This window comes from Pithys albifrons, chromosome 3 (genome assembly GCF_047495875.1).
Source record: "Pithys albifrons albifrons isolate INPA30051 chromosome 3, PitAlb_v1, whole genome shotgun sequence".
Classification (NCBI taxonomy): Eukaryota; Metazoa; Chordata; class Aves; order Passeriformes; family Thamnophilidae; genus Pithys; species Pithys albifrons.
The window spans coordinates 4237336-4250030 of NC_092460.1; the positions used below are offsets into that span (position 1 = coordinate 4237336).

Consider the following 12695-nt stretch of genomic DNA (forward strand, 5'->3'; position numbering starts at 1 on the left):
TGTAACTTAGTGGAGAACATCATAAAATATAGTCAACTAAAAGAGAAATTAGAATAAAAGGGAATTCCTTCTTTCCCTTCCTTGCTAAGGCTTACCGTGAATAAGTGTTTCCTGTGGTGTAAGACTGACACCATTTTACCACTTCACCACGACCACCAAAACACCACTTATAGCGGAAAAGCGTTCCGCCCAATTAATGCCAAAGAGCACCGGCATAATTTACCATTTCCTTTTAGCGTTCTTTGCAAACGTAGCTTAAAGACGATGTCCTAGAGTATTCTACCTCTTACGAAGTTACCGTTTATTCTCTCTATAATTAGTGGAGAAGAAAGCAGTTTGTAGCACAATTAAAATGAGATATAAATACTTAATTTAGGCAAAAGTAAATTATGTTCAAGAAGTGTTGATAATAAAGGAAATGTAGAATTATTAATTGAATTTAGATGGGTAAAGTGCAGTGAAATGCATGTGGCCATCAGAGAGCGCCTCTAGGAAAACCGTAACATTCACACAGGGATGAGAAATATATAGCAGCATAACGTGAGGTAGCGTTCAATGCGGTTGTACAGTGTAATCTTAAAGTAGAATAAGTGCAGGGATACATTTATACTTCACACTAACTATCTCATTCACACTGGTGGCCACCACATTCAAGCAGTGACACTCACAGACCTAAATGCATTCTTGGTACACCCATTTCTGGCCCATGCAAATGATTATACATTGTTCAGAGATCTGCAAAACATAATTAAAAAACAGTTACAATATGAACATATACAAAACAAAATTCTCAACAGAAGACTTGTGCGTTTCGAACAGGATTCAGGCCCGCGCGGAGCCAACATGGCGCCCGCGCAGAAGAAGCCCGTGGCGAAAGGTGGCAAGAAAAAGAAGTAGGTGCTAAAGTTCACACCGGACTGCACACACCCTGCCGAGGACGGCATCATGGACGCCGCCAACCTCGAACAATTCCTGCAGGAGAGGACCAAAGTGAACGGCAAAGCAGGGAACCTGGGCGGGGGCGCAGTGACCATCGAGAGGAGCAGCAAGATTACCGTCCCTCTTTGTATGATAGCTTAATCCGGGTGCTCCCGGTCCATGGGTGGAGCCATCTTGCTATCCCTTTTTACATTTAGGACAAATATCAGGGGGTACTGGGGTTTCAGTCACTGGCTCTTTAGGACAGTTGATTTTAAAGTGTCCAAGTTCTCCACAGCTGAAACATTTCGCCTGGCTAGGCTGGAGAGACACTGCTAGTGCTTGGGTGAGTTCTTTAGCCACATCTTTCACTAGCTGCTTATTATTTTAAGCCATACGGAAACCAAGATTATTTCTCATTGTAATTTGGGACCAAGTGTCTAAAAACATCGTGATCTTCATATTGTTCAATAATGTCCTTGCTGGGTCTTTCAAGTCATTTGGTGTAAAGGTGAATGCTCGTAAAAGTGCGCCAGTAACTCTCCTTGCATATGCTGACAAGAGGCCATATTTAGTGAGATCTTTGGCCTGTAATGCCGCTCGCTCCATTTGGGATAAATGAGCCGGCTGACGGCAAGCGACTGAGAGATCTGTTGTGTTGGGCGCCGCCATGAAAGTTGGGCTGAATGGACTGGTGGATGGCACTGTGGGAGAGGGACTGAATGGGTTGGTGGATGATAGTCTGGTAGGCCCATGGCTTGGGCCTACTCCCAGGGCGCCGCCATTTTGGGCCGGAAGATGGGAGGGGCCTAAGCTGCCCATGATGTAAGAGGGCAGATCTAGATGTGGAGGGTCATAGGGACCGCCCATGAAGGGAGATGGCCCTTCCCCTCCTGACGTCACCAGAGAGGGGTAAGCACTAGGCACCTCCTCCCTATGGCCCCGGGCGCCATTTTGTGGTCGTGTAATACATGCAGTCGGGGAAGCAGGCATGGTGATGGTCACTGTGTTCGTGATGGCCCCAAAGTTCGAGGGAACGGTCGTGGTGGAGGGGGGATTCTGGTGTCCCGACGCCATTCACGTGCTTTAACCGCAACTCCCTGATGTAGCTGTTCCTGGGGCCCCCTGGATCCCCAATCCCTGGTCTGCTTCTAGGATGGACTAGATTAGGGTCCAAGCCACTAAGGCACGTGTGGCGTTTTGATCTTTTTTATTTGCCGCTGCCCATAATTTACGTCTGAGAGAGTCCCATTGATCAATGGTGAGGTTGCGAGGCAGGGAATAGCCTTCTTTGGACATACATTTTGTTAGGGATTTTATAGCTGCTTTGTCCACCTCACGATTGGCTTTGGTTATTAGGGACTTCAAGTGGCGGTAATTGGTTTTTTCTCTCTTAGAGAGAATCCCACCCATTTTGAATAAATGAGAAATGTGTAGTGGGGAGAGGAACTTCCCGGGGAGCTACCTACCTCCTGGGCAGGCTGAGGAACGGTCCTTCGGTCCCGCGTCGAAACAACGGGGGATGATCAGCAGAGCTGAGGAAATGCCGAGGTGCTCCGTCCAGGCGCTGTCTCCGGGGTCCACCGATGGCCAAGGGTTTCACCTGCCCTACGGCTGTAACCACTCTGCGGCGTGGAGAATGTCACCATGCACATTGGGCGCCAATTATCGGTGAATGATTGATTGGCACCGATACGGTGAATGGGTGGCGCTCCCAGGAGAAGGGCTCGAAGAGCAACAGCATGTGCTCTCGAGGGACCAGCTCCTTGGAAGCTCAGGGATGGCTCCTCCCGCTCCCAACCCGGCGACGATTCCCTGAAGGAAGAGGTCCACATGAGTTGAGAGTCCACGAAGAGAAGAGAAGTTTATTGGGGTGCCCGGACTTATATGGGGTAGCATGGGACTTTCCAGAACATGGGTGGAGTAAGGGGAGGAGACAGGGAGGAGCAATGCATTTCATTGGTGGACATGCAAATTAAGGGGAGGAACGAGGGGAGAACCAATAGGAGAACATAACCATATAAGGGAAGTGGTGCACTGCACCAACTGGGGACCAATCAGGAGAGGGTTGGTGGGAAAATGCCCTGAGGGTCTGTGGGAAGGAGAAACCTGGACAGGGATGACTAAGGGAAAAAAGACAAGGGTAGCCATCTTAGGATATGTAACAATTAAACTGGGGAAATGTCCAAGTAACTCCTAAAGCCCCCGTTGTCCTTATCGAGCTTCTTTTGGGGTTTTCCCGGTTCTTGGACTTCTGCATCTTCATCCACCCATTGCTTGTAATACTTTTGCCATTTGATCCACTAGGTCTCCTCTGACACCAAGGCACATTTGTTCAGTCAAAATATTTCCCTCTTAAGCCTTCAGTGGTATTTGAGTCATTCCTTTGGGGAAGTTCTGTCTTTCCAACATACTTAGCAAACTGTACCCTGGCAGGCAGACTAAGTGTGGATAACATTAAATGCTCTGTTACCTTCTTTGGAAATGATGCCTCACCAATTTGGCACTGTGTTATGTAGGTGTGCTGGACACAGGTAACAATGGCTGTCAGTAACATAATAAATTCCATTAAATAGTAGCACAACTTGTTTTTCATGTGGATTCAAGGACTGGTGTTCAACTTAAAGGAAGAATTGGTTTAAACTGACCTCGACTTGAGATTTCTTTCAGGATGCTGTTAACAGAAGCTGGGGCATAGTATAATGCAATGTTTCACTAATGATAATCACAGTAAACTAATGTATTTTAAAATACTAAAGAGTTCTGATGGCACTGCCTCAAGTTGTGTTACTTGACTTTAAAAATACTAGTCCTGTGTTGGTAGATCCCTTTCAAGCTCCTGGTTGTTGCATTTTTAAGCTATTAAGGTTCCTTGCGTGTGGTTGAAACACTTTATTTTGAATTAAGACTTTATGCCAAAGTCTTAATTGTAAGACAAATGCATTAAGCTGATTAATGTTGAGGTCCTCAGCAGATATTTTTCATATGCTGTTGTAATGATCTATAGTACTTGAAATACTTCAGCAAAACCATTAAAAATTCAGTGTCATTATTGACTGTATTTATCTGCTGTTTGGGTAGGACTAAAGAAGGAAATGAAATGCAGTGGCACATCCATGACCCTGCTCTGGCAGGGACCAGGGGACCCCCTGTGCTCCCTTCCAGCCTGTGATTCAGTGATTTTGAAGTGATCATCTCTGAGCTAGTAATAAAAACTCATTTGGGCTCCTTCTTGCAGTGTAAAATATCCTTTGCTTCTTTTCATGCAGAATCAAACACTAAGATAGTTACAATTCTACAATTACCCATTAAAAGCAGGTAGTACTGTTGCCTAACTGGGTTTCAATTCAAAAGTCTGTAAGAAATCTTTTCTTGTGCTTAAAAATGCTGTTGTTCTCTCTTTTTTAATGAAACAGTAAAGTTCAGTTTATCTTATCTGAATGGTCTTCCTTGAAAATGTGGAAAAACATACAGAAATTGTCGTGAAAAATAATGTAAAATAGAAATATGTGACTTTAAATTTCCTTTGCTTCCAAATACACAGTATGGAAGGTGGTAGAATTTCATGTGGTGTCGAATCCGTAGATTGTTATATCAAATGACACATACAGAGCTGGGGTCAAATTATATCCTTTTTTTAAAATATGCTGTGAAAAGAGGACTGGATTTCTGAACATGTAGGATGCAAGTTGCAGGCTGTTGTGTAGCTGCTGTCCTAGCAAGGAACTCCTGAAGAATCCACTGATCTGCAGACAGTTGCCTTGATTTTCTATTAAAGACATTGGAATAATTTATTTGTACTTTTAAAGCTAGGGGGCTTTTTTCAATAATCAGAAAATGGTATCTGCACACAAAAAGCAGTGTATTTATTGATCAGTGTAATGCAGAGCTGTGACTTTACACAGAAGATTTGCAAAAACTGTGCTAAATCACATGGACTCATATTCCAAAAGCAGATGTTTGGTGGTTTGGTGTGCTCCATATTTGCCTGACTCAGGATTCCCTACTCCGTGTCTGGCAGGATTTACAGCCTCTCTAATTAGAGACCCATTAAGCTACTATAATCCAAAACTTCTAATTTATGAAGAAAGAGTTTTTAATTGAGAATTAGTGTGATATTCAGTGATGTACATTGTCACTTGGCAGATGAGTAGCAGGAGTAGATGCTGTAAGTGCTTTGGGCTGACAGCTTGACAGCTGGAACCCAAAAAAATTACCAAAATTTTAATTCCACATATCATTTCTTTTAAAAAGAGCACACTTCTTTCTTAGTCAAAATAGAGAAGTTTGACAACCTTGGCTTGACAGGCATTGATGTCTAAAAGTTGTCAGTTAAATTTGGGATTTTGTTTTCCTTCCTGACTTCTTCAGTAGGTTTCCCAAACCACTGTTTTTCAGTTCTTTACCATGGCTTATTACTCCCCTTTTTCTTTTTCCTTATTGCCACCTTCCTCATCCTTTAACTGTCCTTCTCTGGCTCTGTTTTTTCAGCGTGGAATTACTTACAAACAAACAAATTTTGTGCTTGAACAGCAGGGGGAGTTCTGATCTTTTTTCTTTTTTTTTCCCCTTCCTCTTCTAAAGCTGTAAAATGTAATTTCATCCCTGTTCAGGTTTCACAGCCTAGGAGGAGCCAGCCTCTTGGGAGAGGGTTATTAGATTGCATTTGCAGCAGTGGCTGTTTTCATTTGAATATGAGGATTTTTTTCCCTCCATTAAACAGTGAAAATAATTTTTTAAAGTGTTTCAGCACTTAACCCTTTAGCATCTGTAATGGGAAAATGAAGAGGGGAGATTGCAGCTAATTGGATGGTTGCATATGAAGGAGAAATCATAGAATCAGTTGGATTGGAAGAGATCTCTGAGATCATCAAATCTAACCCTTGAACCAACCCCACTTTGATTACCAGATCATGGCATTCAGTGCCACATCCAATCTCACTTTAAAAACCTCCAGGGTCAGAGAATCCACCCCCTCTCTGGGCAGCCCATTCCAGTGCCTGACCACTCTCTCTGGAAAGAATTTCTTCCTGATACCCAACCTAAACCTCCCCTGGCAGAGCTTAAGCCCCTGCCCTCTTTTCCTACTGCTAGTTGCCTGAGAGAAGAGACCCATCCCCACCTGGCTACAACATCCTTTCAAAATGACAACAGAAAGTTTTCTGGTTGTGGAATGAGAAAACATGTTTTTAATCTTTTACTGCATTTATTGACTGCCTGTCACATGGACCCTTCTGGAGCCTGAAGGGAGTTTGCCTTTCATTTTGCCCAATTATTCAGTAACTGGCCAGAGGTAGGAATAGTTCTCCTTAGTTTCAGGCCCTGCTCAGCTGTTCTGCAGTGGCATCATTGCAGCCTTGCACAGTCCATGTGCCCGACCCTGCTCTGTGTCCCAGCCTTGCTGTCTCACAGCACAGCCATCTCTGTAGGCACAGAGGGAAATTGTTTTCCCTTAGAGAAATGATGGGGCAGAACTTCTGTTGCTTTGCTTATGGGTTACTTTTCAGTTTACTTTTTTTTGACATCCAGTGCACTCTCTGCCTGTTACAATGCTTGGGACAGCACAGTTTGGAGCAGTGGAAAGGCAGGGGGAAGGGGCTCCTTCAGCTGCAGGGAATTACACGCATGACTGTGCCTTGAGGCTTTAGTCTTGCAGAGATTCCCACTGTATTCAGAGGCTCCACATCCAGAGAGATGTGGATACTTAAGGATGCAGTTCCATTCCTGCTGTTCCAAGCCTGTGATTCAAATCAAAGTTCCAAGATGGCTGTAGGTACTTTGGTTATTAAAGCCTCACAGGTAAGATGATAAAGATGATCTATTAAGATTTCTAGTGATCCATAAAAATAATCTATTTCCAGGAAAAGCTGCAGTTTTGAAGTGTCTGCTGGACATTCACAAGATTTTCCTGGAGAGTGACCCTGCCTACATCCTTAATGATCTCTTCATTACAGACTATTGCATCTGGATTCAAAAAATCAAGTAAGTTCTTATCTAGTATTGATGTGGGAAATGTTTTAGCATATTTCATCTATGAAAAAGTATCAGCAAAATAAAAAGAAATTGTCTCCTATGTATTGAAATATGATCAGTCATTTCCCTTAGTAATTGTGTCTGTCCAGCTGTTCTTAATACAGGAGTAAAGATATTAAGTGCATTTTTTTTAATATAGTGACATCACTGGAGAAAGGAATTGCATTTTAAATAAAAACATGAGTTTTCATTAATATATTAATAGGATTTTGTGTGGGGAAAAAACAGCTTCTGAGGAATTTTCATTCTATTGCAGTCTGTCTCAGGAAGAAAAATGCTTATATAGCACTTATATAACTTTAGGATAAAGGTTACAAATAACTTCTACTTCAGCACGCAATTGGCAGCACATGCAAACCATTGACATCTGTATCAAACATTGATTTATGGGCTGTAGCAGTTGTACCAATTGATCATTAACAGCAGAGTAATTGTCACAAATCACTGCGTGCTCCAGCCCCTGTTTGCCAGCTCCCTGTCCCTGGCGATGTGCTTTGGCTTCCACTTCACTTGAGAGGAAACAGCGACTCTGCCACTTCCAGACAGAGTCCCTGCACTTCAGCACCTCCCTGCTTCACCTGTGTTCTTTCACTGGAGTCAACATGGCTTATTTCCAGAGTTTTGGGAAGTTTGCAGCCAAACTGGTTACAGTATCACTGTGTTTTAGTGGCTTAAACCAAAAGTGTTGGTAGGAAAACAGTGGGAAGTGGATTAAATGATTAAAGCAACTTGCATGTTCAAATCTTACTAAGCTTTATATTGTTCTTGTCAGATTTATTCTGGTTTTCATATACCTCTTGTATTTTCTTCCCTCTTTATGATTTCACAGCTTTCTCTGAAGGCCCACAAAAGAAGTTATGTGTTGAAGCATTACCAGTATATACACAAAAAGTGCCATTGTCATATTTGTTAATATAGCAAAATAATCAAACTGGTTAAAATTGTCTTTGCATTTCAGTTCACAATTTAACAGGAGAGTGTGGGAGAAAAATAGTGCACAAGACACAAGGAGCAGCAAGGGGAGATACAGAGGGAGTTTGGTAATAATTATGATGGGAAAGGGGAATGTGACATAGAATTGAGCCAGGCTGTAGGTTTAGGTGTGACCTTAGCAGACCTTCTTGGAGAATCAGACACTCAGCTCACAGCTGCTTATTATATTGTAGGTGATGTTGGTTCTTACTCTGTGTGCTTTCACTGACTGTGTTCCTATAAATAGCAATGCACAAAACACTCCAAAGCAACTACAGGTGTTTCCAAACATTCTGATTCATTAATCCTGATTAATTCCAGGAGCAGCCAGTTCATTTTACACTGTCATGTTTGAAGAGGCCTTTTTTGGCCACACCTTGAATGTGTGGGACATTACCCAGGTATGGGGAAATTCACGTTCAGGTTGAAGTGGAGATGAAGAAGTGAGATAAATAAAGGAGAAAGTTATTTCATGGATCTTTCACAAAGAATTGAGTCATAAGACAGTAATATCACTGCTGCCCATATCAATGAATATAATGTCTGGCAAGTCAGTCATAAAAAACAGGGTTGTCTTTAAATCCAGCCCAGGAAAATGCACAGTAGCTCTAAGTGACTGATAGATTAACACGTTTCCTCCCAGACTCTCACATTATGTCCCAGTTAAGCAGAACTGACAGCTGCTGGAAAGAGGGCAATTAAGCTCTCTTATTGTCAGAGTGACAGGGCACAATAGCTGTCTGTCATTAGGAGAGCGGGAGAAAGAGGAACCACAGAAACCATTCCTATTTTTAGGTCTGAATCAGGACAGCATTTAAGCATATGCTGAAGTCATCCCTGTTCAGTTTAGCAGTGAAGCATGTGTTTGAAGTTCAGCATGTGCAAAACGAACAGGAACACTTTGTTTTATTCCTTTATGTTGAAGGGAACAACAAAGTTCACTTGTCATTCAGAAATAACCTTGACAGATGGAGGAAGGTGTGACCTCTCGTCTGCTCAGGACAGGGGTTCCCAGCTCCCCAAGGTGAGGCATCTGGTGGTGCACCTTCCATTCCAGGGGAAGAAGGTCATGGCATCCTTCTGGTAATTCCCTCTGAAACCCTGACACAGGATGCCCAGGGCAGCTGTGGCTGCCCCATCCCTGGAAGTGTTCAAGGCCAGGTTGGATAGGGCTTGGAGCAGCCTGGAAGGTGCCCCTGCCCATGGCAGGTGGTGAGACTGGATGAGCTTTAAAGGTCCCTTCCAACCCAAAACCCTTTCTGTGATTCTGTAATTGCCTCTGTGATGAGAGTTCTGTGGGGGGAAGGTATTCACAGGGGTTTTTGTGCTGGTCTTTCAGTGTAGTTATTTGTATCTCCATTTGGTTTGGATACTCCCCTGTTTTGTCTCTTAGCTACTTTTTGCTCCATGCAAGCTTCGTTAACATTCTTTGTCTCCATTTCCTCCTGTCTTTTCATAACTGAGGGTGCTCTCAAAATCCATGCAGAGTTTTCCTTGTCTCTCCCTCTGTCCCTGATATGTAACCAAGTCCTGGTGGAGGTTGAGAGCTCTTTTTATAAACAGTTAAAACAGATTGTAGGTTCTTTTGAATGAGGAATCTGATCCCTTAAAAAACAGCTGGAAGCAAACCTTTTAGCTCACCTGTGCTGGCAGAGAACAGCCTGGGAGATGTAGGGTCAGGAAAAAGTTTGGCACAGGCAAAACTGTAATGGGTGTAAGCACACAGTCCTATTCCAGATGAAGAGGAACACCCCTGGTGGGTACTGGCTTTTAAATGTTCCATGTGGAAACAAAAACCTTACAGCCAGCAGTGTGTCAGTGCCTGATTACAGATTTGGTTTGAGATCATGGTTTGGCTGTGAGGAAATCAGATGAATAAGTGAATGTGTCACTGGGCTGGCAAAAGGTGATTTATTTTAAGCACAGTGTATCTGGAATTGGAAATGATTAAGCTGCTGAATAAAACACATGCAGGTGCCTAATAGTCACTTGGGTATGGGGAGTACAAACTAGGTCTTTAATTCTAAGGATTTTTCCTTTTTTTTTTTTCAAAAAATTATTCAGGAGCCTGTTACTAAGAGAAAAGTAAATTCCCAAATGTCTTAGACACTCAAGATATTAGCAAGTGTAGCTAAAATTTTGTCTTCCTGTTTGCAGTTTTAAACCTGGCTTTACCTGCTTTCTAGGTTTCCAGTATTTCTCTTTAAGCTGCTTGTGAAGTGACTTAATTTCAACTATTGTATGAAGTGGCATGTAAATCCTGTTAACTGTTATTAGGCTTTGAGGAAAGGGAGCAGGTTGCTCAGCAAAACTCAGCAGAAAAGAGGGAGAAGTAAATGTTAACCTGGATAACAAAGGCTCGACAAAGACCTATGGAGGCAGCTTGTGGTAAATCTCGGCAGGTGGTGTCAACATTTCTGTTGAAAAGCCAGATGCAGCCAGATGGAAAATTGCATCTTTAACCCCTGAGGTCATAATGACATGTCATCACTTCATTTGATCCCCCTGCTAAGTGAGCTTATCATCCACCCTGCTGTCACTTCTGTTATTGCTTTCATTTCCATAATAAAATTAAATTTAATTTGTCTGCTTTGCATGCCTTTGTTCTTTAGGTCCCGGCTTTTACAAGCCATTCTGGTACATGTGGCAGCCCTCTGAGGTGAAGCTGTAACTGAATTTGTATTACAAATCTGAGGTTTTGTCTTGCACACCTTTCTTTGAGCAGAAGGAGGTGAGGGAGAGGAGAAGGTTGTTTGATAGCTGCAGTAGGGGCTGCTGAGACCAGGGGACTCCAAGTGTGGGTTTGTTGCAGGAGAGCCTTTTCTCCCTGTGGAGAGGAGTTCAGTGTCTGTGACCCCACAGGAGTTGCCCTTTACAGAAGTCAGAATAGTTTACCCACTGCCTCTTGCTGTGCTGAGGTTCCTTTATGTGGCCTGGTGTCTTTCTGCAGCGTTTTGTGTTCCCCTTTGTGCCAGGCTCTATTCACACTGTTTTGGCCACTGTTGTACATATTCCTGCTGGCCATGGCACGGGGGGAAGGCTGAACAGCTTCCATGAGCCTTGTCCAGCAGGCAGCAAGTCCAGGCTATTATGCTTCCCTGCTTAAGAGAAAAACTTGAGTCCATGTCAATTTAAAATATGTTTACCTACTATTTATATGCATGTTTGCTTTTAAACATGCACCATTTGAGTGTCAGTAAATGTGTATTTTCTTGGTTTCCTGAAATGGAGGTGATCCTGGCAGTTCTCCGGGGTGTATTACACTTAGTACAGAACCACAGAATGGTTTAGGTTGGAAAGGACTTCAAAAGCTCTTTTTGTTCCAACCCCCTGCAATGGGCAGGGACACTTCCCACTAGACCAGGTTGCTCAGAGCCCAACCCAGCCTGGCTGTTGTGCAGTTGCTGCTGCTCAAAGTTTTGTGGGTATGAGACATGCTGGAGATTAAGGTCTATTTTTCTACTTTTTATTTACCATCTGACCTTTCATTGATGTTCTATTAGAAAAAAAGAATTACAAAATGATTGTGTATTGGTAGTAGCTTCAGCTCGTGCAGTGAAGGAGATCTGTGTGTTAAGACAGATGAGCTGTTAAATTACCTTGGTGTGTTCTGTGGAACTGTATCTGCAACTTGCTTTGTTATCCTTCACAAATATGTGCTCCTCAACCTAAGACAAATGTAATGTTGCTAATTTTGGTGACTGTAGGTGTACCATGCCAGTTTGAACATGGATTCTTTGATTTAAAGTTTTGAAAAAAACCAAGATTCCTGGTGGGATTTATACAGTCTCTGTAGGAGCTGCTCTCTTTATTATAAAGGAACTAACTGAATTAAGGCTAAGTCAGGTACTCCTGAGCTGTTCTTGCTTCTCCCTGATGCGCAGGTGAGACACACCCTGGCAAGGTAGGTCAGCCTCACAGGCCTGCTTTGCTTTTCATCTCTTCATTATAATCAAAACCTAGTCCTTGTTACAACATAATTACCTAGTCTGAAGCCAGCAGGGAGTTACTGCTTTATGTGTAGGATGTGAATTTCTCTAAATAAATGTAGGATTAATTACATTCACAGCATGTCATGGGGGTGAGGAGATCGACTCTGATCGTTCAGCCCCCCTCTTCTTTTCTTTCATCAATACAGGGTAGTGTTGCCCTGAAATGTTAAGGCCTGATGTTGCAAATGCATTAAGGAGCCCAAATCTTTTAGGAAAAGAATGAGTTCTGAGATTTAGGTTTTTTTACTGCCTGTGTCACATCAGATCATAAAATGCACAAAAGGAAGCAAGGAACTCAACCTGTGGCACTGCAGTCAGTCCTTTGCACTGGTTAAAGTTTGATAAAAATGTATGTTACAAGTTACCATCTCTTTATATTTGCAAATGAAGACCAGGTTTGAATGTATAAGACAGCCTGGTAACATTTTTAAAGGATACTTCTGATAATCAGAGGAGTGCTCGTAGTTTGACGGCTCTGATGTCCATGAAACAGACTGTACCACACTGAATCTTCAAAAGCCCCTCTTCAGTCCATACAAGTGTTTTCAGGGCTTTACAGGTCTGGTATTAATTTGCATTGAGTTCTCTGCTCTGTGGAGTATCTTATTTGTGTTCCTTGTCTCCTGTTGCACACATGGGCTCACCATATCCTGTGCTGTGCTTCCTTGTGGGGCAGAAACCATTTGAGAGCAGGGCATGTGTTGGAGCCTTCCTGAAAGAATTACTTCAGGCTTTTGCTACAGTTGGGAAAATATTTTGGAATATGTAACATCTTTAAGC

The 12695-nt window shown here is 42.8% G+C and overlaps 1 protein-coding gene across 3 annotated transcripts in view; it reads left to right on the forward strand.

The window, feature by feature from the left end:
* The window catches only part of SHQ1 (SHQ1, H/ACA ribonucleoprotein assembly factor), a 50131-nt gene that overhangs the window by 21665 nt on the left and 15771 nt on the right, over positions 1-12695 (forward strand). For all 3 annotated transcript variants that reach the window (XM_071550226.1, XM_071550224.1, XM_071550225.1), the window contains one exon: positions 6780-6900. In XM_071550226.1, coding sequence (XP_071406327.1) covers positions 6780-6900 — 121 coding nt within the window. The remainder of the gene's footprint in view (positions 1-6779; positions 6901-12695) is intronic.